Here is a 24,859-nt window from a genome sequence, read left to right as displayed (position 1 = left end):
ATTCCTTTTCGAAATAGAAGCTTCGGAAAACATCGGAGTCTCCCTCACCCCCCTGAGCTAATTCGCGAGCGATGCTGGGTACAGCGAGGGGGCGCCATTAGTAAGATATCTTCAGACATGTCAAGACGTGTCGGCGTTTCGCGACCAACGGAGGTACGTATTTTTGACCTGTTCATATTTTGTCATCAATACTACTTACATTTACTCTCCAACGGTGCTTTCGTGTAATATTAATACGTTTCTACTATAAATTGAGTTGGAATTGTGGCAAAAACTGAATCGGGTTTCGCGCGTTTTCTTCGATATCTAACCGGCGTCGATTCATTATATTTCCCTAAACGAAATTACGTATTTTGTACATCAATTATTGTTTAATTACGATTAGATATGTTTACTGTAATGTATTTGATTTTAATTTGTATTTTATTTCTGTGACAGCCTCTGATTGGAATACGACGCCATGGAATATTGGCGCCTAAACGACACCATGGTAGATGGCAGGCAACTCGACTTTCAAAGGGAATATTGGTAACGTACAACCTATTATAATATTGGCGCGTAAACGACACCATGGTAGATGGCAGCAACTCGACTTTCAAAGGGAATATTGGTAAATTGAATGTTTATCAATCTGTCTTTATGAATTGTTGCAATTGTAATTTGCAAACATTTTCGATGCAAGTTTAAGAAAACGTAGAAACTACGTAGTTGGACTATGCTATTAAAGCATAAATAATTAACGAATTTCAATTTTTGCAAATTTCGTAGTATTTATCAAAATTATGATATATTCAAACATTCGATAAAATAAATATAATCATTCTTACAATTCTAACTGTGAAAGTTAGTGATATTACATTTGTAAATTGAATAATTACTTTAAAGTAATTATTTTTTTGGATAATATTTTATATGTCGTCACGACAAACTGTATACGCAATTCTAAATAGAGCAGTATTTCTGTTAATGAACATCTAATAAGGAAGAAGAAACAAAAAACCAATAGGAAAGGCACACGTGTGCTTGTGTATTTCTTGTATCCTATTCTATCTTTCTTTTCAGCATTCTTTTCAGCTTTGTTGGCCGCGCGCAAGGCGGCCGGTAGAATCAGTGTTTACTGCGTAGCAACAGTTTGTTTTCCAGGACAAAGTGACCCTGGTCGTTTACGTGTTAGGCAAACGCGATAGTAGAAGCAGTGTTTCTTACGGCAATTTTAAAGTATTTTCAGAGCATCGTGGCTCTCCTTTTTTTCTCAATCGCGAGAATAGATTCATTTGTTCGCCGTTTTCAATCTTCGGTCGCGGTAAATTAATTTAAAACCTTGTAACATGATAATTTTTTTCATTTGAAATTAAAACTCGTTTGCGGTATTAGAGTCAGTGCATCACTGAGGAGGAGTATTGGACGGTGCTTCACGAGCAAACAATGTAGGTATAAATTTATACTTTGAGATTGTTAATTAAAAATCTCTGTAGTTTTAACAATAGATTCAAATTGTTTTCTTACAGTTTTCTTACAGTATTTGAACCTGATCCTAGTATCCAGCAGCAGTACTCGGGGGGTATCGGGCGGTGGACCACGAACGAACAACGTAAGTATAAATTTATACTTGGAAATTTTTAATTAAAAATCTTTATAATTTTAACAATAGATTCTAATTGTTTTCTTGCATTCTTCTTACAGTCTCATCCTGGAAACCAGCAGGACTATGCTGACTTCGCTGACGACTTCAAATGGTCAACATCGTCATCTGAGCATTTACATTCTACAATTGAGTGAGTTGCATGCATTGTGTTCCTCTGGTCCCCAACCATGTTGTAGGATGAAAGATCCGAAACAACACGGGTGACCAGTTGTATACTTAATATTTTTGGCGAGTCAAGTGACCACGGGTATTTTCAATACCCGTGAGTAGTAACACCAATTGTCATATTTTTTTAGTGCAGGCTAAGGTCTTCTTGCACTCGCGTTTTTTGATGTTATAAATAAATATTACGTAATATGATTATTATACAATTTTTATGAAAACATAGAAAACAATTTTTATAAAATATATGAAATATTTTTATTAACTTTACATGAGTTATAGATTGAATAAAATATAAATTGATATAATATGAAAATATTATATTGATCATATGATAGAGTAGAATATAACTATTAATTACTATAACATTATATAGTAATTTTGATAACGTTAATATAATCCTTAAATATTGATCGTATTTAATGTATTTTATGTGCAAGAAGACATTTCGCGACTTATCGATTTTCGAGTCAAAGTAACATGTATTGTATACTAGTTTCATCTTTTTAGAAATTTACTTTGACGATAGAATCGATTATGAATTGTTGAATGTTTTAAATAATGTTATTTATTAAATTTCAATTATTTCAATTTTCAAATAAATTAATTCAATTTTGAAGTAAATTATTATAAAGTCTTAAATAAAGTCTTTCATTTTACATAATTCAATTACAAACATAATAATTTTCTTGAATAATAATATTTTTCAATATTAAAGTATTTTGTTCTTCATATATTTGATATAACAAGTTGAGTCACTTTGATTAAAAATTAAATAATAAATACCGTTTAGCCACATTTAATTAACCACTTTTTCTAGTTAGGATTTTCAGATTAATCTTTCCGTGTTCGTTACCCAAGTTCATGCACACGCTCAGGTGCTACTTGCATGAGCGAAGGCAACGGGCACGATGATTTAGATTATAACAATTTATAATAATGTATTGGCGACTGACATTGGTTAGTGAATCGTGCGCGACGTACTATCCACATTGTGTGTTGTGGTTAGGTTGTGGTAGTGCGTCGTTTCAGATGTTTTTATAATTGTAATTCACATACAGAATTTTATAACATTAGATTTTTATCAATAATAATATTAAATTTCAATTTACCATTTATTTGAAAACTATTGATCTTAATAGATTTAAATCTTCATATTTTTCAATCTTGCATAATTATACATGCATACAATATATTTTATTAAAGACTATATTCTTCAGATTCGAACACATAAAACGTTTTTCTATATAATAAAAATACGCAAAGATCACTAGTCCTTTGTCAGTCGGTTTCAGGAAATGGTACGTACATTTAGAATATGAATGTAGTGTTATGTCCGGGTGTCGGAGGAACCCCGGGGAGTCCTCTCTAGTTTAGGTCGCGCCCGGACATTGAGAATGAGAACCGTGGAGTGTTTGTTTGCGAGAATGAGTTTTGCAATTTTTTAAATATAGGGTTAGGTAGGTAGGTAACTTCGTGGTATGTGTGCTAGATGTAAGTAGGTAGGGTCAGGGCAGGACTGTCACATTAGTTATTCGGGTAGGCGCGTTTTCGCGTGGCAGTTCTGTTTCTGTAGTTACGATCTCGAGAGTAGAAATCTTGCTGATTCAAACGGTGTATGCTGTTTGTTTTAGCTTTAGTTTCGACTCCTCGAATCGCGCGACTCATAAAGTCGCTCTCTCGCGCTCGCGGTCGCGATTAGGTCCCTTACGAAACGCTCGTCCCGCTTGAGATTCACCACGTATGCTCGACCAACAATTCGTATATTGTTGGAAGACTACGTATTGCACGAAATCTCGAGCCCAGTCTTAAGTAAGTTTCAGGCTTTGGCAGGACCGCCGAAGAAAAGAAAAGACTCGATGGAGTTGAAGAGGCCCTGACAAATTGTTTCAAGAGTGGGCTGCAACAAATGGCTTTTCATCTTCATCCTCGGATGAGGATGGAAAGTCATTATTGTTACTACTTTGTCACTTTATCTCGTCAGTAGTTTTGTAGTTTGTTTTTCTGGCTCACGTATGCATGTACCTGGTACATGATTGCACCATACAGCCAGCCATACCTCCCCTGTATTCTGTTGGCTGGCTCACGTATGCATCTACTTTTTGTAGATGATTGCACCATACATGCCAGCCATCAAGGCAACTCGCGGTTTAAATATGAATATTAACACGTTTACTGTCATTTCAAACTTATATTAATTCTTTAATAATACTTTAAACGAATTCTAATATTTTCAATATAATTATAAAATATCATCGAACATATTTAAATGTGATAGTCAATGTGTTAATAACTTTTTTCATTATATATTCATAGAGTTGCGAATATACGATAATCGCGTTGGCTTTAGAGTTGCGAATTCCTACTTTTCGCGTTTCCTTTTCAGGGTAGTGTCGCGAATAATTACCATCTCGCGATTGTTTTTGTGCAAACCTAGGTACCGGGAGTTTGCTTTAAAAATAGCGTAGCGAACAATTCATAAACGTGATTGATATCAGAGTTGCGAATCGCTATTTTTCGTGTTTGCTTTTCAGGGTAGTGTTGCGAACAATCACGACTCGCGTTGCTTTTTCACTCCATTTGTACATATAATGGACATCAACCGCGTTTGCAATTTTCATATTATAAATTAGCGTTGCGATCTTGATTAATCGTGCGATATTTTACTTAGCGTTGCGATTCATTCAATGCCAAAATTCTTCCCCAATTGTAGTATTAGAAGTAGTTAGTATATTTTGTGGCCAGTACATGTGAATTCACATGTACCATGATTCCCCTGATTCAAGTTAGAGTTGCGAATAGTATACAATATTCGCGTTTGCTCGTAGAGTTGCGAATAAATATTTATCGCGTTGATATATTAGTGTTGCGACTAAACATGATTCGCGTTTCTTTTATGCAAACTTAGGAACCGGGAGTTTGCTTTAAAATAGCGTTGCGAATTATTAGTAAACGCGATTGCAATTAGAGTTGTGTATTACTATTTTTCGCGTTTGCTTTTCAGGGTAGCGTTGCGAATAATTACCATTCGCGGTTGCTTTTATTGTTGTAAATCGCGTTAGGAATTTTTCTATTATAAATTAGCGTTGCGATTGTTGATTTATCGCGTTATTTGCCCCGTAGTGTTGCGATATTTAAAACATCTAACTTCATCCCAACATGTGCCACTGTAGTTAATAGTAGTTTGCAGTAGATAGTTTATTTATTGCATGTGTCTTTGCATCAACTGCGGAAGACACCAGCACCTGGGCCAGAATTTTTGGGCAAAACGCGATTTTTATTAGCGTTGCGAGACATAAATATATTTCCATTAAAGATAGAGTTGCGAATATATAATAATCGCGTTTGCTTATAGAGTTGCGAGTTCCTATTTCTCGCGTTTCTTTTTCAGGGTAGTGTGGCGAATTCAATACGCGATTGCTTTTATTGTTATTTAAGAATAGCGTTGCGAATGCATTGATCGGTTTGCTCTTAGCGTCGCGAATTAATATTTTTCGCGCTTGCTTTTCAGGGTAGTGTTGCGAATAATCACCATTCGCGGTTACTTTTATTGTTATAAATCGCGTTTGGAATTTTTCTATTATAAATTAGCGTTGCGATCTTGATTTATCGCGCTTTTATTAATTAGAGTTGCGATTCAATGCCCAAAATTTGACGCTGGCCACTGCTTCAAGATCATCACGAAGAAGCTGCTATTCTACAAAGCCTCAGAAGGCTCAACGTTATTATTTAAATTAGTGTTGCGTATTATTGAATATGGGTGCACGCGATATAATTAATAAAGCAACCCTGCGTGGTTCATTTTTCGAACAATAAGCACCACTCGCGTATACTTTTGTATTTTATAAATTAGAGTTGTGAAAAAAACAATGGTCCACTCCCGGGTTGTTCTTTAAATTTATGAGTGGACGTTTAATTATGTGAAATATATCTTTTTTTATCAATGGAAATACTGCTCGAAAAGATTGTTGTATATAGACGAAATGTTTCATTTTTCTTAACGCGTAAAAATCTGTACCTTTAACGAATACATTTTTGTCACAGATTTGTGATACATATAAAAATGATATATTATGATTAAATTGATCGTAGATTTAATTCAACCGTAATATTTATTTATAAATAGTGTATTTTTTTTGTGAATATACGGAATCCTTTGCATAGATTAAAGTTTGTCCGCGATCATTGTTTCAATCGATGTAAAATAAAATGCTTGCATCAAAAGGGTATGCAAATTGCAGTTCGATATTTTATATTGAGAGATAATTTTCGCGTTTAATCGACATTTGTTCGTTATTGGTTTTTTTCCATGAATCTAATTTAGTTTTCGATACAGTGAAATATAATTATTGCAATATACTATACGTCTTATTATATCAGGATTGAAATTTATTCGGTATTCATCTTAACACTGAGATAAATTTAACTTTTCATTAAATTTCGATTACGTAATATTTATGTTTCCAAATTTTGTAACATCAATTTTTGCTCGTGGAAAATCTGATTCAAATATTAATTTTATAATATCAATTGTACTAGTACATGATCATTTTTGTTGTGTCCATTAATACATTTTTATTTCAGCTTACTAATCCTTTGAGTAAGTTCTTCTTACAGAGTATAGAAGCATAGATGAATGGAACATAAAATGATGAAGGGGAAGATTCAATATGAATTTCAAATAATTAATGATCAAAATTACTACAAGATATGGGATTCAAACTTGATCGTTCTTAGGGAAGCAACTATCTCATACAGTTATTTATTATCTGAATTTATGTTTCAGGAAAACATCGTGGGATCAATAAAAACAGGAAACCAAAAATATCTTCTCGTATTTCTTTATTTTACGCCAGTTATATTTATTGTATATGAGTTTATGTTTTAGCAAAACATCGTGGGATCAACAGAGACAAGAAACAGAAAATATCTTCCCATATTTCTTTATTTTATGTGATTTCTATCTATTGTATATGAGTGTATGTTTTAGCAAAACATCGTGGGATTAACGAAGACGTCAAGAAGAAAATATCTTCCCGTACTTCATGTTTCTGCAGATTGTGTTGCGTTAGAATTAAGTACAAATGTATATAGATTGTAAGAAAAATATGCGAGCGTTGGGGTGTCGTAATAAGTATTACAGAAATGAAAACGTACGTTTAAGTAGGAACAATTACTATTAAGGTGCACATTGGTATTCTACTAAGTAAGGTTCATACGTGCAGTTGCACTTTCCTACTTCGTTTCTCAGTGTCTTGTGAGGCACTATCGAAGTATAATGCATCCATTTGAGTTGGAACAATTAATATCAAGATGCATATTGGTATTTTAATAGTCTGGTTTCCTATGTGTTGTTACACATTCGTATTTCGTTTCCAGAAAACATGTGGTGGACTGTCTCACATGTATCGCGATTTTGTTAATTTTTTTGGTCTGTTCATCAGACAACTCTTCAGTAAACTCTTCCTTTGTGATTCGAATTTAGATAGCTTTTCTCATAAAAGAAAATATCCAAGTCTGTTAGTTAGGATTCCTCGCCAAAGGTTGGGTGGTTGGGGCGAGGCTAGGGAGGGTCTCCATTCGCAGCAACCTCCACGTGGTGAGACCTGGGTCATATTATTTACTATGTAATTAATTTTATCGATTGTTACTGTATAATATAATTATTTAATAATTAATTACATAGCAAATAATATGAGCTAATGGCTGCGATCTTCTTCGTATAGTTTAGTATAAATATAGCTTCTCCATCAGATCGAATCGTAACTCTCTCTATACTTAGTTTTGATTCTTATAGTTGATAGTGTTATAGTATAATTTCATTCTGAATCAATACTTGGTTTTGGCACGGAAATAGCAATGCGCGATTAATTTCATTTCATTAAAGAATAAAAGAATTCCTGTAATTTCATTTCTTACCATAATAAGCGCTACGATCGTTTCCTGTAGCCTGTTGGTAACGTTGTGAGTGACATGAAAATTATAATGGAGATTGGAGCTCTATAGGCATCAACGTTGCCTGATATCGATAACACATATTTAAATCGTAATTTCGAAATTTACGCGAAAAAGTGAATAATTTTTTATCCGGGTAGCGAAAGAGTAGTTATTTAATACCTAACCTTGTTAACAAACGGGCTAGATTTTTTGCGCATGCGAAACAGAGTGTCCCATAAAATGCTATCGAGGCTTGCCAATGTTATCAGTGCATGTGCAGTTGTGTAACTGCATAAACAATCAATAACCTGTGCGTAGTTGTAATTACTGAATAGTTTTATGAATTAAAGTTTTAATGATTGAAAAATGAAGGGTTCTATGAAATACATTTTGAATCTGAGTTGTCTAGCCAACGTAGGATTCGGTTATTGGTACTATAATACATATTTGGAACAAAAACAACAGTGTAATAGAGAAAAAGATGACAACAAAACGAGTATTTTTCGTGATAGAAACATTAGAAACATGCCTGGATTACCTTTGTTTGGAACAGTTTCTGCAGCCACTGCATTCGTTCCCGCGGAAACCGAAACAGATATGGGTTCAAAATTGTCAACTACAAGAGTGTCTGAAGTAAGTTAACGTTAATTAAATTATACGTAACCCCAACGTTACATTGAATGCGAGTAACTATTTGAAATTGATGGACACTATATAAGTTTTCCTATATGGATATTTTAATATTACACGTATATCCTTTTATAATATGAAATTAAAATGTATCAGAAATTAGAATATATTTTCATATTTCAATAGATTATGAAGTATGGTTTTCCTGGGTTAGACAATGTTAGATCTTTCGATGATTTTGTACTTTCGTACGATAGAAGGAATAGGGTGGCTCATTGGGTGTTTGAACATTTAACTAAAGACAGATTAAAACACAACAGTGAAATATCACGTAGCAAATGTGAATTTAAACCTGATCCAAGTATACATCCATATTTCAGGTAAGTATTTATAATTACTAAAGGTAAGTATTTAAAAATTAATGTTTTGATAAATTTTTTGGGGATTAGAGCAGAGAACAGCGATTATAAGCGTAGTGGATATGATCGTGGACATTTAGCAGCAGCTGGAAATCATAAAGTCGAACAACGTCATATAGAACAAACTTTTTTTCTGTCAAATATGGCACCACAAGTGGGTGTAGGATTTAATAGGGATTCTTGGAATAGTTTAGAAAAATATATTAGAAATTTAACTAATGTTCATAAGAATGTGTATGTTTGTACAGGACCTTTATATTTGCCAAAGTAAGCAGAGGTCTCAATGTCTTATTTATTTCTTTTGGTGATTAAATAAATAATGTAAATACATTAACACTACAGGAGAGAAGCAGATGGAAAGAAGTATGTGCGTTACGAAGTTATTGGTGCAAATCATGTAGCAGTACCTACTCATTTTTATAAAATAGTTGTTGTAGAAACACACGATTCAACATTAGAAATGGAAGCATTTGTAATGCCAAATACTCCTATAGCTGACAATACCCCTCTAACAAATTTTCAGGTACATTATTATTCATTGAATATTATAAGTTCATTGATATTAATATAAACATTTTAATAGGTACCACCGGAGAGCGTAGAACGTGCTGCCGGACTTTTATTTTTTGACAAAATTTCGCGCGATAAATTGATCAAAATAAATGGAAAGAAGATTTGTTGATGTTAATTTTACACAATTCAACGAAGAAATAGAAGCAAATGATTTTGTAAAAATAAAATATATATGTAAATATTATTCTCATCTTTCTAGTCATGTTATCGAAAAATAATAAATATGTTTTTGTATATAATCCAAAAGTAATGTTTGTATGTTATTATGCGTACATAAATGTTATGAAACCCTAAATGAAACATTTTAAGTATTTTAATTTTTATTGGTTTTTGTACATTCAATTGTTGAAAGTATTATAATTATTGATCCACATATATTGCATGTTGTCACATTTTGTCACAAAATAAGTACGTGAAAATTGCATGCACACGTATGTATGTATTCTTCTTAGTACCCAAAATTTCAGTCTTGAAGAAAACATTGATGATATTCAATTTACAGTATACGTTTAACGAATATTACTGTTTATAGCTCGATAGTGTAATATGGTTATTCGTAACATTTTGAATTTAAATTATTCCCATAATAGATTTTTTTGCATATTTTTGATGGACACCACATTACACTATACAGCATTTACTACATCAAATATAAGGTCAACGCGTCGAGTCTATTATATTTATTAAATATTAACATGCGTGAAGTAAGCATGCTCGATACACGACGACGGTACCCGGATATATTTTTCGATTAAAAATTTTGTTTCTACGATATTACGGTTCGGTACAATGAATACGTACCCTTATTAATTTAGATTTTATACATCGGAAAAATACTACACCCAGGTTGATGTATTTAAAAGTAATGATAATAATAATAATACAGGTCTTTTATTTCCACAAAGAATCAGAATTCATGCTATAATTATTAACATGCTAAATCCTATTGAAAGATGATTTTTTTTTACGGCTCTATATCAATTATATTAACAGACGAGAAAAATTCTCGCTATTACTTTGGTCGTGGTAGTAAATAATTACGTACCAAATAATATTCGTTATTAAATACTATATTTATATAAAATGCTAGTGGTAGAATCGTTAATAATTTCTTCAACTTATAGCCTAGTTTATGTACAAAATTAACAAGCGCGGCGATAATGCGAAACGTGGAAACGCACCGACAATAAGTACCGTTTAGGTTGTAATAGACAACCTTTAGACATTTTTTTTACAAATAAGATTCCGATATCTTCGCAATAAATCGTAATGTAACTACGCTATTAATAATTCGTAACGTATCTGCGTCAGCTGCCTTGAACCTAGTGAGCAGAATAAGAGTAATGAATACTATTATGCTCGAGAGATCTCAAATATACGCACTCGAATGTTTTAAACGCGTTTCTGGAATGCGTACCTTCAAATTCTTCGTATTCACTGCTTATAAATAAAATCTCTTTTTAAGTAGGGTAAATTAGGCACTAAAATGGACGGGTCTCGTTGCTTAGGAGCTTCTTTCGAGTATTGCTTGTATGTTAAGGACACTTAATGGAGCTTTAAGTACACTTTGTGTAGTTGCACAATTCGTCCATATCACTCTTTTACTCGATATGCAAACACGTGATATATAACACATTCTCTTCGTTTTCACGCGAAATCATCCTTTTACGATCGTTCGTAATTTTAACGCGCGGGTTCAATGATTTTGGTTTCCGTCCGATAACCGAAGCCGTAATTACGATAGCAGCCCTAATCGTGTTTCCTCTTCAGCGTCGCTCTCAGACGCTTCCAACGATCAGTTATCGTATCCGACGTCTGTTCGTTTGATTCCTTAGGTCGGCCCGATAACACGATAATAAGAAGCGTGGACTAGAAGTCGCGATGAAACATGTATTTTCTTGCTCGCCGTTCGAAAGCAGTTCTATCGAGAGGGTAATTCTGCAGATCCCATTGCTCCGATCGACAGATACTGCAGCAAGTATGCGTATTCTGAAAAGACTAGGATTCGTCGACGAGGTACCAACCATACCGTGTCCCATCGTCGCGGAACAAATTTTTTTTTTTTTTTAGATTAATCTCTCTTCCGGCGGCGGCTTCATCACGTTGTCCATTTCTACGCGCGGATTGCTGAACTCTTGAGCGCTCGGACTGTACGTTCCACGGGTCGCTCGTTTCTTTCTAGCCATCATGAACAACGCGATCAAAGAGCTTGCTGCAATGAGGAAGAGACACCCGACGATAGGGCCAACGATCACAGCTATGTCGAGCGCTTGACTTCCCAAAAAGTTCTCCGTCTGAATAAGAAAAATTCAAAATTAGGTCGATGGTTTGCAATCGGTGTAGCTTTCGACACAGGTTTCTGAGTGCCCTTTCATGCAACTTCTAATTTTTTATTAATACACATGATTTTAATCGAATTAAAATATCTACGAGTTCAGATCATCCTCTATTTTCATTATCAAGAAGGTCTTAATTCGAATGTAGAAAAGTTGGAGAAGTCATGATCAGAACATACCTCTGTACAATTTTGTCCGGTATATTGCGGTGTGCAATGACACTTATAACCACCGTCGTCGCCACATTTACACGTGCCGCCATTTTGACAGTAATCCTGCTGAAAGGGGTAACGTTACATAGCAAAACGGAAAACGTATTATATCAGGTCGTTTAACAAGTCTGTTCGCGTTTCTTAATACATTATATAAACAATATGATATTGTACTAAATTGTCAAATTTAATCGTTTAGATATCCATATCCATATATGGGCGATAGGACTTTTCACACTGGAAATAAAATAACTCGTTCTCAAGTTGAGATGTTAAAGAAACTTTTGAATAGGATTTTAAGTACTCCAGTGTACAATTGTCTAAAATCAAAGTTTTGGTCTCGAAAAAAAATTTACGCTTTGACAATTAACACTTTCTCGACCGGTAGCTTATTAATCATAGACGAAGTATACGAGTAGACATCACATCCAATGTATTTTTTAGGCCCATTATTATGGGACTCTAGAGCCCAATTACTATGTTCGCGTCACTCGCAACATTACCAACAGATTACACAAATGAAAGCAAGAGGAAATGAGACAGAAAATAAAATTACAGAAACATTATATTTTTGGTAAAGAATTTTTTTCTCGAAAGTGCGTAGGATTTCGTAGGTATGTCTATTCACCAAAAATGATTGTAATTGATCCCTGCAATCAAAAATAATTTTTCCAGAGCGATTCGAAATTTTTCAAATTCGCCGAAAAATTTAGGCACCTACCCCTTATCCATTTTCCTTAAAAATTCGTTTTTGATTTTTAATAAATTTGTTTGACGTGCTACGGAAATTTTGTCTAATACTTTTTTGTAGGTGCCCATGAGCTCTACTTCAGAAAAAACTTTCATTGAAATATATTCACTATTGTGGGAGTTATGGCTGTTTGAAAATTGAACCATTTTTATGGTGTTTTTCTCATTTTGCGAGGTCAAGGACCAACTTTTCGAATATTTTTAGAATTTCTACATATTCTCCATCAAAATACGCGTAGTTTGCTTTTTTAAACATTAAAATCGTCCAATCCGTTCAGAAGTTACGACGTTTTAAAGATTCGCATGAAAATTCGGGCAGACATTTCTGGCCAGAAATTAGATTTTCGGTAAAGAATTTTTTTCTCGAAAGTGCGTAGGATTTTTTAGGTATGTCTATTCACCAAAAATGATTGTAATTGATCCCTGCAATCAAAAATAATTTTTCCAGAGCGATTCGAAATTTTTCAAATTCGCCGAAAAATTTATGCACCTACCCCTGTCCATTTTCCTTAAAAATTCGTTTTTGATTTTTAATAAATTTGTTTGACGTGCTACGGAAATTTTGTCTAATACTTTTTTGTAGGTGCCCATGAGCTCTACTTAAAAAAAAAGTTTCATTGAAATACATTCAATATAGTAGGAGTTATGGCTGTTTGAAAATTGGACCATTTTTATGGGGTTTTTCTCATTTTGCTAGGTCAGAGGTCAACTTTTCGAATATTTTTGCAATTGCTACATATTCTCCATCAAAATACGCGTAGTTTGCTTTTTTAAACATTAAAATCGTCCAATTCGTTCAGAAGTTATGACGTTTTAAAGATTTGCACGAAATTTTAAGGAAGCATTTCTGGCCTCAAATTATATTTTTGGTAAAGAATTTTTTTCTCGAAAGTGCGTAGGATTTCGTAGGTATGTCTATTCACCAAAAATGATTGTAATTGATCCCTGCAATCGAAAATAATTTTTCCAGAGCGATTCGAAACTTTTGAAATTCGCCGAAAAATTTAGGCACCTACCCCCTGTCCATTTTCCTTAAAAATTCGTTTTTGATTTTTAATAAATTTGTTTGACGTACTACGGAAATTTTGTCTAATACTTTTTTGTAGGTGCCCATGTGCTCTACTTCAGAAATAATGTTCAATGAAATACATTCGTTATTGTCGAAGTTATGGTCGTTTGAAAATTGCATTTTTTAATCCCTTCTTTAGTCAACTCACATGTATTTACCCCCAGGCTGCAGTTGCCTGCCCATAAATACTAATTCAATAAATAGTTTTTCAACTGACCGTCATCCATGAGAACAGGACGAAAGTCCATAAGGTGAAAGGTCTATTCGTATACGTCTTTTGTGTTATTAATCGGCTTTCTGTCGTCAATGCTTATCGACCGGTAACTTATCGATCGATTGTCATGAAGATAAAAAATGTTAGTAGATTTAATTACTCTGTAGGGTCAACAGCTATTGGTAGGTAAAGTGTTAACATATTACGTAGTGAATGTTTGTAATGAGGTGTTAAGTACCGCACGAACTGACTTATTATACGATAGAAAGATTCGATAAAGAATAGTACCCCTCTACAGGGATCCACCATTCCGCATTTATATCCGCAATAACCCGGATCACAAATGCACTGATAGGTGCCTGGTAAATTCTCGCATCGTCCGTGACCACAGTCTGTGGATGGATCTTGACATTCGTCTATGTCGTAAGAACAATCTGCCGCTGTGTAACCAGTATCGGTACAGTCGCAGGTGAAATTGTTTACGCCGTCGTAACATTTCCCATCGTTCTTGCACGGTACATTTCCTTCAGCATCCGGGGCGCAGTCGTCGATATTAATTTCGCAATAAAGTCCGGAGTAACCAGGTGGACAGACGCAACGAGGTGTCTGGCAATTCAAAGCAATACATTACGAATAATTCTGTTCAAAATCGTATCAATATTCTTAAAAAATAGCGAATAAACAAGTATGCAATTATCGAATAATTGTCATCGTTATATCGAAGAATCAGCGTTCGTGATTCGTTAGCTTCATTCTTCGATATTTTAAGATATAATCGGTTTAATTGCTTGGGAACGATTGTCTCTGCAGTAATTGTTTTTCGATGTTTTAACAACTCGTAGCGGATAATGCCATTGAAATTCAGTCTCATGTTTCTTGCGGTTATCCAAGATTCGCTGTATTGCATTTTCCGTTTGCATATAGTATTGGACGAAGATAATTTTAGTTCGATCGAAGTAATTTTCTATCCCTTGTAATCACTCTGATAACAAATGGAACACCCCACAGCCTTGTTAGCAATGAAATGCAAATTGTGAATCGCTGTTCTGTGATTGAATTCGACAATTGCCGCGAAATCCGTATGCATTGTTCGACCTTTCCAATTTCACGGATGTGCCTCTACACTGTGAACTATGACCGAGTTCGTCTGCTAACTGTGTAATTTTTCGACTAAATTTTATTAGTGGCTTTAACCTTTTAACGAACTATTTATGATTAATACGATAACGACTATAAAGTTATGTGTTATTATTAAACAGGTACAAGTTTATTAAAAATAATACTTAGCAAGAAATTAATAGTATACGAACCTGGTACGTGGAATCGCATCTGCCGCCATTTTGACACTTTCGCCCGATACAGTAAGGAACATCGCAAAGCGAACCTTCGTAACCCGTCGCACAGGTACACGTGAAATTATCCCCAGTTTGCGGATTCACGATGTTCGTGCAATCACCGTTTTTGCACGGTTCGTTCTCGCAGGTAATCAAACGTAGATTCTGACACAGCTCGCCAGTAAATTGATCTGGACATTCGCATCGGAAATATCCGGGAAGATTTAAGCACACTCCATCGTGCTGACAAGGATTGAGAGGCACGCACTCGTTGATGTCGCTGTCGCATCTAGCGTAAAGATAAGATCGATAAATAAAGAAATAAAGCGGATATTGTGGTCGTTTAAACTAAAAATAGGCTCGCAAATTAAATATAAACCGCGTTAGAAAGAATGTTCAATGATTTAACACTGGAACTACCAAAGCAGTAAAAATGATCCATTGATAATTTCTAATAAAATTTGTAAAAAATTTACCATAATTTTCTGTAAGAGTACGAATAAACACTTATCTCCATTGCGTTTTAATTTCTTTGGTGGTTCTGGCGTTAATAATCTTCGGTATGTTAGATAAGCAAACAGACATATAACTTTGTTAAATAGAGTGTTTTATATACTCACAACCATCCTTGCCATCCGCTGTTGCACACGCACGTGTAATTAGCAATTCCGTCTACGCAGGTGGCTTCGTTTTCACACTTGTTGCCGATGCACTCGTCGATGTTGAAAGAACAATCGTCCTCCGTGTAACCCGGAGGGCACTCGCAAACGTAGCTGTTCGCTTTGTCGAGACAGTAACCATCGTTTTTGCAGTCCACGTCGAAGCAAAGTTGACAACCGATGCTCTCGTGGTGCGTCGAATTATTCTCTTTTAGCGACAGATACTCGAGGGGCGTGAAATTCGCGTTTTGATAAACCTCTTCGTACGGGAAGTAATGCAACAGCATGCTTCCGATTCGTACTTCGCCCAAACATCCCTTGAAAGCTTCTCCTGAAAATTAAAATCGACCAACGTTTAGATTTGTTATTTTTAGTACCTCGAACGTGATTATTATATTAGTTGTATATCCAATTATTCGAACAGGAGATGTACAACAAATAATATTAAGCAAGTGAAGAGATACTGATCTAAGAAATCTTTGTATCATATAATATAGACATTACTGTATCAATTTTCAGTAGCTGAAATTGTGTTAAAATAAAAAATAGAGAAAATAGAACGATGCTAAAATTAAAAGTAATAAAATTCGATCGCAACGTTACCTGACATTATGTTATGGGGCGGTGAGACGGTGGTCAATACACGTTCGTTGAATTCTATCGAATTGTCTTGTATGCCGCTTTTATTTTCCAGTATCTGTTTACTGGAACCGACGGTCACGTAATTGTGCCTGTCGGAGAAGGTGGAACCAAGCCCGCCCAACGTGACGGTTCCAGTGACCAGTAAATCGTACCACAAAGAGAAACTGAAATTCGGGCTGACGTGGGACGCAACCTCCTCGTTGGAGTTGGCGTATCCGCACTCCATGGAGTTGTTGTTCAATCTCAATACTATGGACGTCCAGTTTCCGTCGGCTTCCGCTTTGGCGAACGTCAGTATTCCTTGATTTTGCATATCCAAGCGCCAGGATACCGTGATCTTGTCTTTGTAAACGGAAACCGTGAAATGTTGATCGCCCACGTGGGGCACGATGTGCATCAGGGTGCCGCCAGTGTTCGATCGGTAGGTAATCTGTACGGTGTCGATCGTCGAATCGGTCACGTTCTTCTCCTCCACCTGATTGTAAACGTAGGTGAAGGACGTCGACACCCCGTCGAAAGTGGCGTTAGCGATGCACTCGTAGCCGTCGTCGAGGTTCTGGCACTTGGATCCGGCGGGGCAATCTTGCAGCTGGCAAAACTCCATCTCCTGGCAAGTCTTCCCGGTGTATCCGCGCGGACACTGGCACCAGAAGTCGTTCCACGTGACGTGGCAGGTTCCGTTGTGGTTGCACGGACTGCTCACGCAGACGTTGTCGGACACTACGCCCTCGAGCACTTTGTCGTAATCGAACGTTACGTTACCAAATTGTATCGGTGGCGGAATGTCGTTTGCCTGTAACAGGAAACGAAGAATGTTATCGATATTTCGATGTACTTGGGCGGGTCATCACATATTGTCATCTAGATTTAGTATTTAGTTTCGAGAGCAGCACATCTTTTTTGTGCACTTTGATATTCTTTACAAAAAAGTATTAACCTATTTATGTTAAGAAAATCATTAGTTTAGGAGATATTTTAATTTTAATTAGGAAGTTACCATTCCTTTGTTAACATTGATAATGATTTTATTTACAGAAAAGATTCAATCTCACGACCATTTAGATAGATTAACGATTCACTCATATTGTATAATGTATCTGGTGATATTTTATTATAGTCGATGATGATACGATCTGTCATATTGGCCATTGTAGTCTGAGACTCAGCATAGACCTTATTTTTCTAGTTTAACCGTTCTTAAATGTTTAGATTTCACAATTCAATTTCCATCACAATTTCGATTTTTAATATTATTAGATTAATACTTTTTTGTAAATAATATCAAGAACGTTGATTGGTGTAATGCAAAATATATGATTCCATTTAAAAAAAACTATACATCCACCTACAAGATAGCTAATGACTTCATAATAATGATATAAATTTAGATGACAATGTGCGGCGATATGCATATAAAAAATATTAAAGTTTCCTGTTAGGTTTAATTAATTTGTACCTTCAGAGGGAAGAATTCGACGACCATAGTTTCAATACCGTTCGATATCTGAACATCCTGAATGATGCCTTTGAAGTTAACTTGAGGAGCTTGCGGTACGTCTATTTGACGATTATCGACTTGTCGTATGTACCTAGACGCTTGTGGCAAACCTCCCAAATATAGAACGGTTACGTTCAATTGGCCGGACGCGCTGATAGTTTTCCGGAAGTACTCGGTACCGTTAATTTTCACTTGGACCAACGTGACGTTTCTGATCACTTGTATCAGATGGTTGTTTCCGTCGTTCAGCTTCACGCCACCGACCGTGTATGCTTCCGTGCCGTTGAATTGAATTCTAACGAGCAATTCGCCACTTTCCAACTGAGCCGCTATATAAGTTTTCTCTTGAGGCTTGAAGTCCGTCTGTTGACTCGGTTCCGAGCCTAAATAAAATATGTCGCCTCTGTCTTGTCTCGTCCGAATGAACATAGAGATATCGACGATCGATCTGACCGATCTTCTGGCTACGTCGGACACCTTCACGGTCACGTATCCGTTCGTAATATTTTCGTATCCGAACGTAGCTGCTGTCATGTTGTATTGGCAAGTGTGGCCAAGATACGGTCGTTCGCATTTGCAGGAAAAATCGCGCCATCTGTCCGTGCAGTGGCCACCGTTTTTACAAGGATTTGGCGAGCACTGAGCCTCTCGGGGGCAGCCTGGTTCAACGTCCTCCATGGACACGGTCTTTAGCGAGGTACCAGAGTATACCTAAACATACATTTCCTCGTGATTTAATAATTATCTGGAAAAATCATTCGACTTTTTATTTAAATAGTTTGAATGTACTACTGCACGGTTAATTTTCAAACTCACTACTGTTTTTCGAAGCTATGTCGGTCGCAGAGTTCAGAGCTTTACGTTGGTATTCCTTGGCTACTTTAATTTCTAGATTATAACATACCCATTCTCCGTTAATAACGACATCCTCGGTGCAACCCACGAAGAAGGAAGGGCCGTGGGTCAATCGTCGTAGGTAGCTAGTGGTACCACCGACGTAGGTCATTGGGAAAGACGTGTGATTGGAATTGGAACCCTCGTTCAAGCTTATAGGATAAATCGTCTGCTCTTCGTTGGCCGAGAGTACCAAGTGCGTGGCATTGATCGCCACAAATACTTTCTGCCAGGTGGAATCGTTCAAACCGCTACCAATGAATACTCCTTCCCATTTGTTCAGGAGGCTCGAGTGTAGGTTTAATTTCCCGTTCACCAGTTCGAGAATATAAAACGTCGATCCCTTCCCGATCGCGAGCAATCCGTTCGGCAGGGTTGTTCGAAACCGGAACTGTATGTCGTATCCTTCGTCGCGAGTAGTGTTCACCAGAACGTACGAACTCCCGCTCAGGGACATTGTCGTTACCTAAAACAAAAAGAAAATCATAGATAGAAACAGAAATGCTATCGATTATAGTTGAAAGTGTAAAGAAGCTGTGTTGACATCCCCATTCTAGTACCTGTTAGTCAGATATCGACCAATAATGGCCAAAGCGCACGGTAGTGGGGATGTCAACACAGCGTAGCCTTCTTTTCGCGTGAGCACAGTACGTACTACGAAAACTTACGTAATCGCAGATCTCCCCGTGATATCCGTTCGGACACGTACAGTTGAACTTGTGTATAGTCTCGTCGACGAGATACGGCCAACAAGTGCCGCCATTTTGACAGGCATTTCCTTGACAACCAATCAGCTCCACCGAACAATTCTTCCCGCCATACTCCGGTTCGCAAGTGCACGTGTAATCGGCTCTTCCGTCGGTGCACACACCGTGCTCGCACGGCGTGTACCTTTTGCATTCGTCGATGTCGTGCTGACAATGATCGCCCTCGTAACCCTCGTCGCATTCGCAGGTGTAGCCCCCGATACGATCCACGCAGGTTCCCGCCTGGCATGGATTGCTATCGCACTCGTTAATATTTAATTCGCAATTCTTCCCCGTGACGCCTTGCACACACAAACACTCGTACCTGAAAAACAAATTAAAACCTTTCGATCGAACGACGTTCCTTGTCTCCTCGTTTCCAACCCTCTGTTGCATTTAACGTTTTTTTTTTTTATTAAAAAAGAAAATACGTCGAAACGTTTAACGTAGTTTGCAATTTCCTAATCGAGCTTTACATTTTTCTAATCGCGTTCTCCCGATCGCATTATGCAACGGAGGGTTAAATTCAACCACTCACCCGCTCGCGTTCGCGTAGCTGAACTCTTGATTGAATATCGACGGTAACGTCAACGAGTCGCTCTTATATAACTCTCTGTTCGATCTCTCCAAGCAAGTGCCGTTGTATTGGCACGGCGAGCTCTCGCATTCGTTTACGTCGGTCTCGCAATTTTTACCGGTGTAACCGGCGTAACATTGGCACTTGTAATTTTTGATATCGTCTATGCAGAGCGCGCCGTTCTTGCACGGCTCCGACCGACAATCGTCGATGTTTTTCTCGCAACGCGCCCCCTCGAAACCGGTGTCGCTGCAGTCGCAGGTGTAATTGTTTATACCGTCGATGCAACGGCCGTGATTTAAGCACGGTTGGGGCTCGCAATCGTCGATGTTTATCTCGCAGTTCAGTCCCCGGAAACCCAGGGAACAGATGCACGCGTAGCTGGCGATCTCGTCGACGCAGGACGCCCCGTTCAAACATGGGTTGCTCTCACATTCGTTCACGTCCACGTCGCAGGTTTTGCCCGAGTAACCGGGCGGACACTGGCACTCGAAGGTGTTAATTCCATCGATGCACGTGGCGTTGTTCTTGCACGGTCCGCACAAGCACTCGTCGATGTTGATGTCGCAATGGTCCCCGGAGAAACCAGGCCGGCAGTAACAATTGTAGCTGCCGTCCTTGTTCACGCAGATTCCGTTGTTGCACAGCGAGCTGCCTTTTTCCTCGCACTCGTCCACGTCCTCGTCGCAAAATTTCCCTACGAATTTCGATTTATATAATAATTAGTCGCGTTGGAACTTACGGGATCGATTTTACAGTAACGCGAATGGTTGGCGTGGAATTTGGCGCTAGAAATTAATCCTTGTATCGATGATACTCGCCTGGGTACTTGGGTAGTGTCAGAATTGCGCGAGTACAGTAATGATTCTTAAAATGAACATCGCTCCGGGGTTGGCGCGTTCATCTTTCGTACAGCGGTGGCGAAATATTTATGCACAAGGAAGATCCCTTCAATTGGGAGAGGTAAAAATGATCAATTTACGAATCAACTTCTGAGATTCATTTTAAGAATAATTGCTGTACAATGAGTCCCAAAATGATTGACACAGGTATATAATTACAAACGAATGCATCATTAGAAACGTTTAACTTACGAATCACGTTCATTTAAAGAATCATTACTGTAGCACGCAAATTCATTTGTGAGATATAAGAATTACCTCCCATTGAAAGTAAAGAAATAGTTGCAGAAGAAGGTTGGACAAAACGGGGTACTCAATACTATCGTAGGTGTTGATATCTTATTTTTGACAGTATAAACACGTTTTCTCTATGAAGTTCAAACATATTGAAAGCAATTGTAGACAGTAAACTACTGGTAATAAAAAGTTATTTGCAAAAAGTTCTCTCATACTTTATACAAGAGTTTTCTAAGTTTCATAAACAATCTCTCTATCGGGAGACATTTTCTCAGAGACGATGTCCTTCTGAAAGTCCATTTTCTTCAATGCGTCGTCGGTTTAGAGAAACTGGATCTTCCTCGTCTGATAGGATAAACTCAGGACGTACGTGTTCGAATCCCTGGGGTCGAAGATGCACTTAGAGGCGTCGAGAAAAATCCAGATCTCTGGACGAGACAGACCGCGTTAAAAATGCAAAATGTTTCTCGCGAAACTATAGAAAAAATTTTAGCAGCGTACAGGGAGTAGAAAACTTTTGCCAGTGGATTATCAATCACGAATAATATTCTGTCGGTGGTAATAAGAATAATGAATTAGTATTTAGAGTGGAGGGACAGTTGTCATCTCATTTTAACACCAGATTAAGAATCGCTGATTTAACTATAAACGCGTCGTTCAAAACGTGTTTGTTTAATCGCGTAAATGGTTTCTTACCTTCGTAGCCGTCGGTGCAGTTGCAGTCAAAACCGAGTTCTCCGCGGTCGATACAATTGCCGTTGTTGCAAGGTTTCGTCGCGCAATGGTCAACGATAAGGGTGCAATTAGGGTCTCTGTAACCCTCGCGGCATTTGCACTCGTAACCGGCGATCCCGTCGACGCAGACCTTCCCGTCCGGGCATATCACGTCCACGCAGTCGTCCACGTTGATGTCGCAAGTTTTGCCTTCGAAACCTCGCGGACACTCGCAAACGAACTCGCGTCGAGACCTCGATATCAGCGTGCAGTTTCCATTGTTCTGGCAAGGATTTATCGCGCACGCGTTATACTCGCGCTCGCAATTCTCGTCCATGAAATCCTTGGTGCAGTTGCAAGTGTATCCATTGATCCGATCGATGCACGTGCCGCCGTTCTGACAAGGCTGCGATAAACACTCGTCCACGTTGATCTGGCAGTTCTTCCCTGTTTGCATTAACGGCTCGTTTTGTAAAATCGATCGGGGAAAACATTTACGTATCTTCGTAATCGAGAAGAATTAAATCGGGAATTGCTAATCGCTCGTATCAAAGAAAATTCTTGAATTAGAAAAGGTTAATAAGGGTCGTCGTTCTTTTCAAGTTAAAGACCAGGAGGTATTTTCAAACGTTTTCAGTCGAGAGATCGAGAATGTCAGAACGTTTTCTTCTAACAAGCTAAAATATAAACGCATTTTACGTCAACGTCATTTACGTCAGGACTTAATGAACGACGTAATAAGAATATTCAATTTCACGTTCGAACGTACCGTGCGTCAGCGAGGAGTTGGCTAGTGAGATGCTACAAGGGACAGAGGGGAGTGCTTCTCCACTCTCGCCAAATGCTAAGCTAGAGTGGGGGACCAATCAAACCCGCATTTCTTTCACTTGTCAACTTCTCGTGGACGAACAGTAGACAATACTATAAGGAGACGAGGTGGCAGCACACATGATCTACGCAATTCCCTCCACTTGTCAGGTTCTTGGTTATTATTGGGTGAGTCGATCACGAAGCCAAGGACCTAAACAGTGGAGGGGATTTGCGTTCTTCAGCTTGTGTGTCAACATCTGGCCCCCCAATAGCAGACAATTTGGCGATCGATCAGGCGCAAACACGTATCTGACCGTAGCGACATGAGTATGGCATAGAGTAAAAAAGCAAAGCTTCGTGCAAAAATAGAAGTGATCGCCAAGTCGGAGTGATTACCAGTGTATCCCGGGAAACATTGACAGTAGTAGGTATTTAGTTGATCGATGCAGATGCCGCCGTTACGACAGGGATCGCTGGAGCACTCGTCCACGTCGATGGAGCACTCGGGGCCCGTCCATCCTGGCTCGCAGGTGCAATAATAGCCGCCGGGCTGTACGGGGCGAGACACAACAAACAAAGCAAGATGCCACATAGAGATACATTCGACGCGATACGGTCGATTAATCGGCCGAACGTTGCATGCAATAGCCGTGTGCGAAGATCTCACTCACATAGTCGTGGCAAGCGGAAGCTTGCTTACAGGGCAGATCGCGACAGGTGATCGGATCCTTGCATTGGGGTCCCGTCCAGAATCTCGGGCACTGACACATGATACCGAAACGCGTTTCGATACAACTGCCACCGTTGTAACAGGCGGGACACCAATCCGAGGCGGACGATTGACAGGTAGCTCCTGACAGACGACACACGATGCACAAAACATCAAACAAACACTTAACATTAACGTCACGTGAAGTTAATTACAGCGGTGATCTCATACGTTCAGGGTCTGCTTGGAAGCAACAGTCTCTTCTTATATCTATGACAGCTAACTGACCACGAGGGTTGGTCTAATTCCTTTATCGTTTCTGTATTGTGCATTGACTAACAATATGGTACATATGGATGAAGTTGATCTTGTGGCGTCAGCTTTCGTACTCGCCACCAGAGGGCTACGCTCTTAAGTCTCTCGCAAGCGCTCGACCGACCAATTTAATATTCCAGCGTCTAAGGCAGGGCCTCCTACGATCTTTCTCGTTTTCCACGACAGCGAAGCAGCGCCACAGTCTCAAGACTGATCGTTAAAGCTTTGGTGGAGAAACGTGTTCCCACAGAGAATTTGTTAATTAATTAGGTCGTTTAGAGGACGTTTGTATGCGAACGCATCTCCAGATAAGTGTTGTCATTTTAACAGGCGGACCACCAATTAGAGAGGTGATAGACGACACTTAACAAGAAACACAGAATACACAGAGAACATTCAACAACAGAAATTAATAGCGAAGCTCGGAGAACAGAAGACTCGAATGAAAGTTAGTTACAGTGAAGAAATTCGTTAAGGGTTTGATCTCAAACATTCAAGGTCTGAAGTTCTTATATCTTTTAACTGATCATGGGAATTGGTCTAACATATTTCTTTATCGTTCCTGTATTATTTAACAGTATATGGTATATACCAAGATTGGGTAGTATCTATGTACTTGGACGAAGTCGGTCTCAAGACTGATCGATAAGGCTTTGGTGTGGGAACACGTTTCTACAGAGAATTTGCTAATTAACTAGGTCGTTTACAGGATCCCCGTCCAAAATCTTGAACGTACATGATACACAAACGCGTCTCGAGTGCCTTCCAGAATAAGTTCTTATATCTATTAGTTTCCAGCAGACACGACAGTCGTTCCAACGTTCCTCTTTATCGCGTTCATATCGTTTCTCGAAAATTGTTAACGCTTTGACTAT

General features: G+C 38.0%; 2 protein-coding genes across 7 annotated transcripts in view; one reads left to right on the top strand and one right to left on the bottom strand.

The window, feature by feature from the left end:
* The first annotated feature begins 7,418 nt into the window (after positions 1-7,418).
* Positions 7,419-9,606, top strand: Endog (endonuclease G, mitochondrial). 2 transcript variants are annotated; one of them, XM_076770232.1, is made up of 5 exons: positions 7,419-8,377; positions 8,632-8,754; positions 8,824-9,060; positions 9,136-9,316; positions 9,377-9,606. In XM_076770232.1, the coding sequence occupies exons 1-5, from the start codon at positions 8,226-8,228 to the stop codon at positions 9,473-9,475; spliced, it is 792 nt and encodes a 263-aa protein (XP_076626347.1). In that variant the 5' UTR covers positions 7,419-8,225; the 3' UTR covers positions 9,476-9,606. The 2 variants fall into 2 exon arrangements, with proteins under 2 accessions (XP_076626347.1, XP_076626346.1); XM_076770231.1 differs by having other exon boundaries at positions 7,637-8,377; positions 8,561-8,754; positions 9,377-9,604.
* Positions 9,607-9,668: 62 nt separating this feature from the next.
* Crb (cell polarity complex component crumbs) overlaps positions 9,669-24,859 on the bottom strand; it is a 54,305-nt gene continuing 39,114 nt past the window's right edge. For 2 of the 5 annotated variants that reach the window (XM_076770225.1, XM_076770228.1), the window contains 13 exons: positions 23,632-23,813; positions 23,357-23,510; positions 22,133-22,597; positions 20,259-20,994; positions 19,643-20,045; positions 18,985-19,440; positions 18,039-18,791; positions 16,544-17,375; positions 15,902-16,271; positions 15,258-15,570; positions 14,236-14,553; positions 11,882-11,980; positions 9,669-11,660 (listed from right to left, as the gene is read on the bottom strand). In XM_076770225.1, the coding sequence (XP_076626340.1) occupies positions 11,433-11,660; positions 11,882-11,980; positions 14,236-14,553; positions 15,258-15,570; positions 15,902-16,271; positions 16,544-17,375; positions 18,039-18,791; positions 18,985-19,440; positions 19,643-20,045; positions 20,259-20,994; positions 22,133-22,597; positions 23,357-23,510; positions 23,632-23,813 (5,309 nt within the window). In that variant the 3' untranslated portion in view covers positions 9,669-11,432. The remainder of the gene's footprint in view (positions 11,661-11,881; positions 11,981-14,235; positions 14,554-15,257; positions 15,571-15,901; positions 16,272-16,543; positions 17,376-18,038; positions 18,792-18,984; positions 19,441-19,642; positions 20,046-20,258; positions 20,995-22,132; positions 22,598-23,356; positions 23,511-23,631; positions 23,814-24,859) is intronic. The other 3 variants (XM_076770227.1, XM_076770229.1, XM_076770230.1) reach the window with 3 other exon arrangements.

The sequence above is a fragment of the Colletes latitarsis genome, chromosome 8 (genome assembly GCF_051014445.1).
Source record: "Colletes latitarsis isolate SP2378_abdomen chromosome 8, iyColLati1, whole genome shotgun sequence".
NCBI lineage: Eukaryota > Metazoa > Arthropoda > Insecta > Hymenoptera > Colletidae > Colletes > Colletes latitarsis.
The sequence above is the reverse complement of the archived record's forward strand: the minus strand, read 5'-3'. Positions and strand labels throughout refer to the sequence as shown.

Excerpts from the sequence above, each read along its gene's own strand:
- Endog (XM_076770231.1), top strand. The coding sequence starts at position 8,111 with ATGAAGGGTTCTATGAAATACATTTTGAATCTGAGTTGTCTAGCCAAC. Across the intron at positions 8,378-8,560 it reads CAACTACAAGAGTGTCTGAA|ATTATGAAGTATGGTTTTCC; the intron begins GTAAGTTAACGT and ends ATATTTCAATAG. Across the intron at positions 9,061-9,135 it reads GGACCTTTATATTTGCCAAA|GAGAGAAGCAGATGGAAAGA; the intron begins GTAAGCAGAGGT and ends TTAACACTACAG.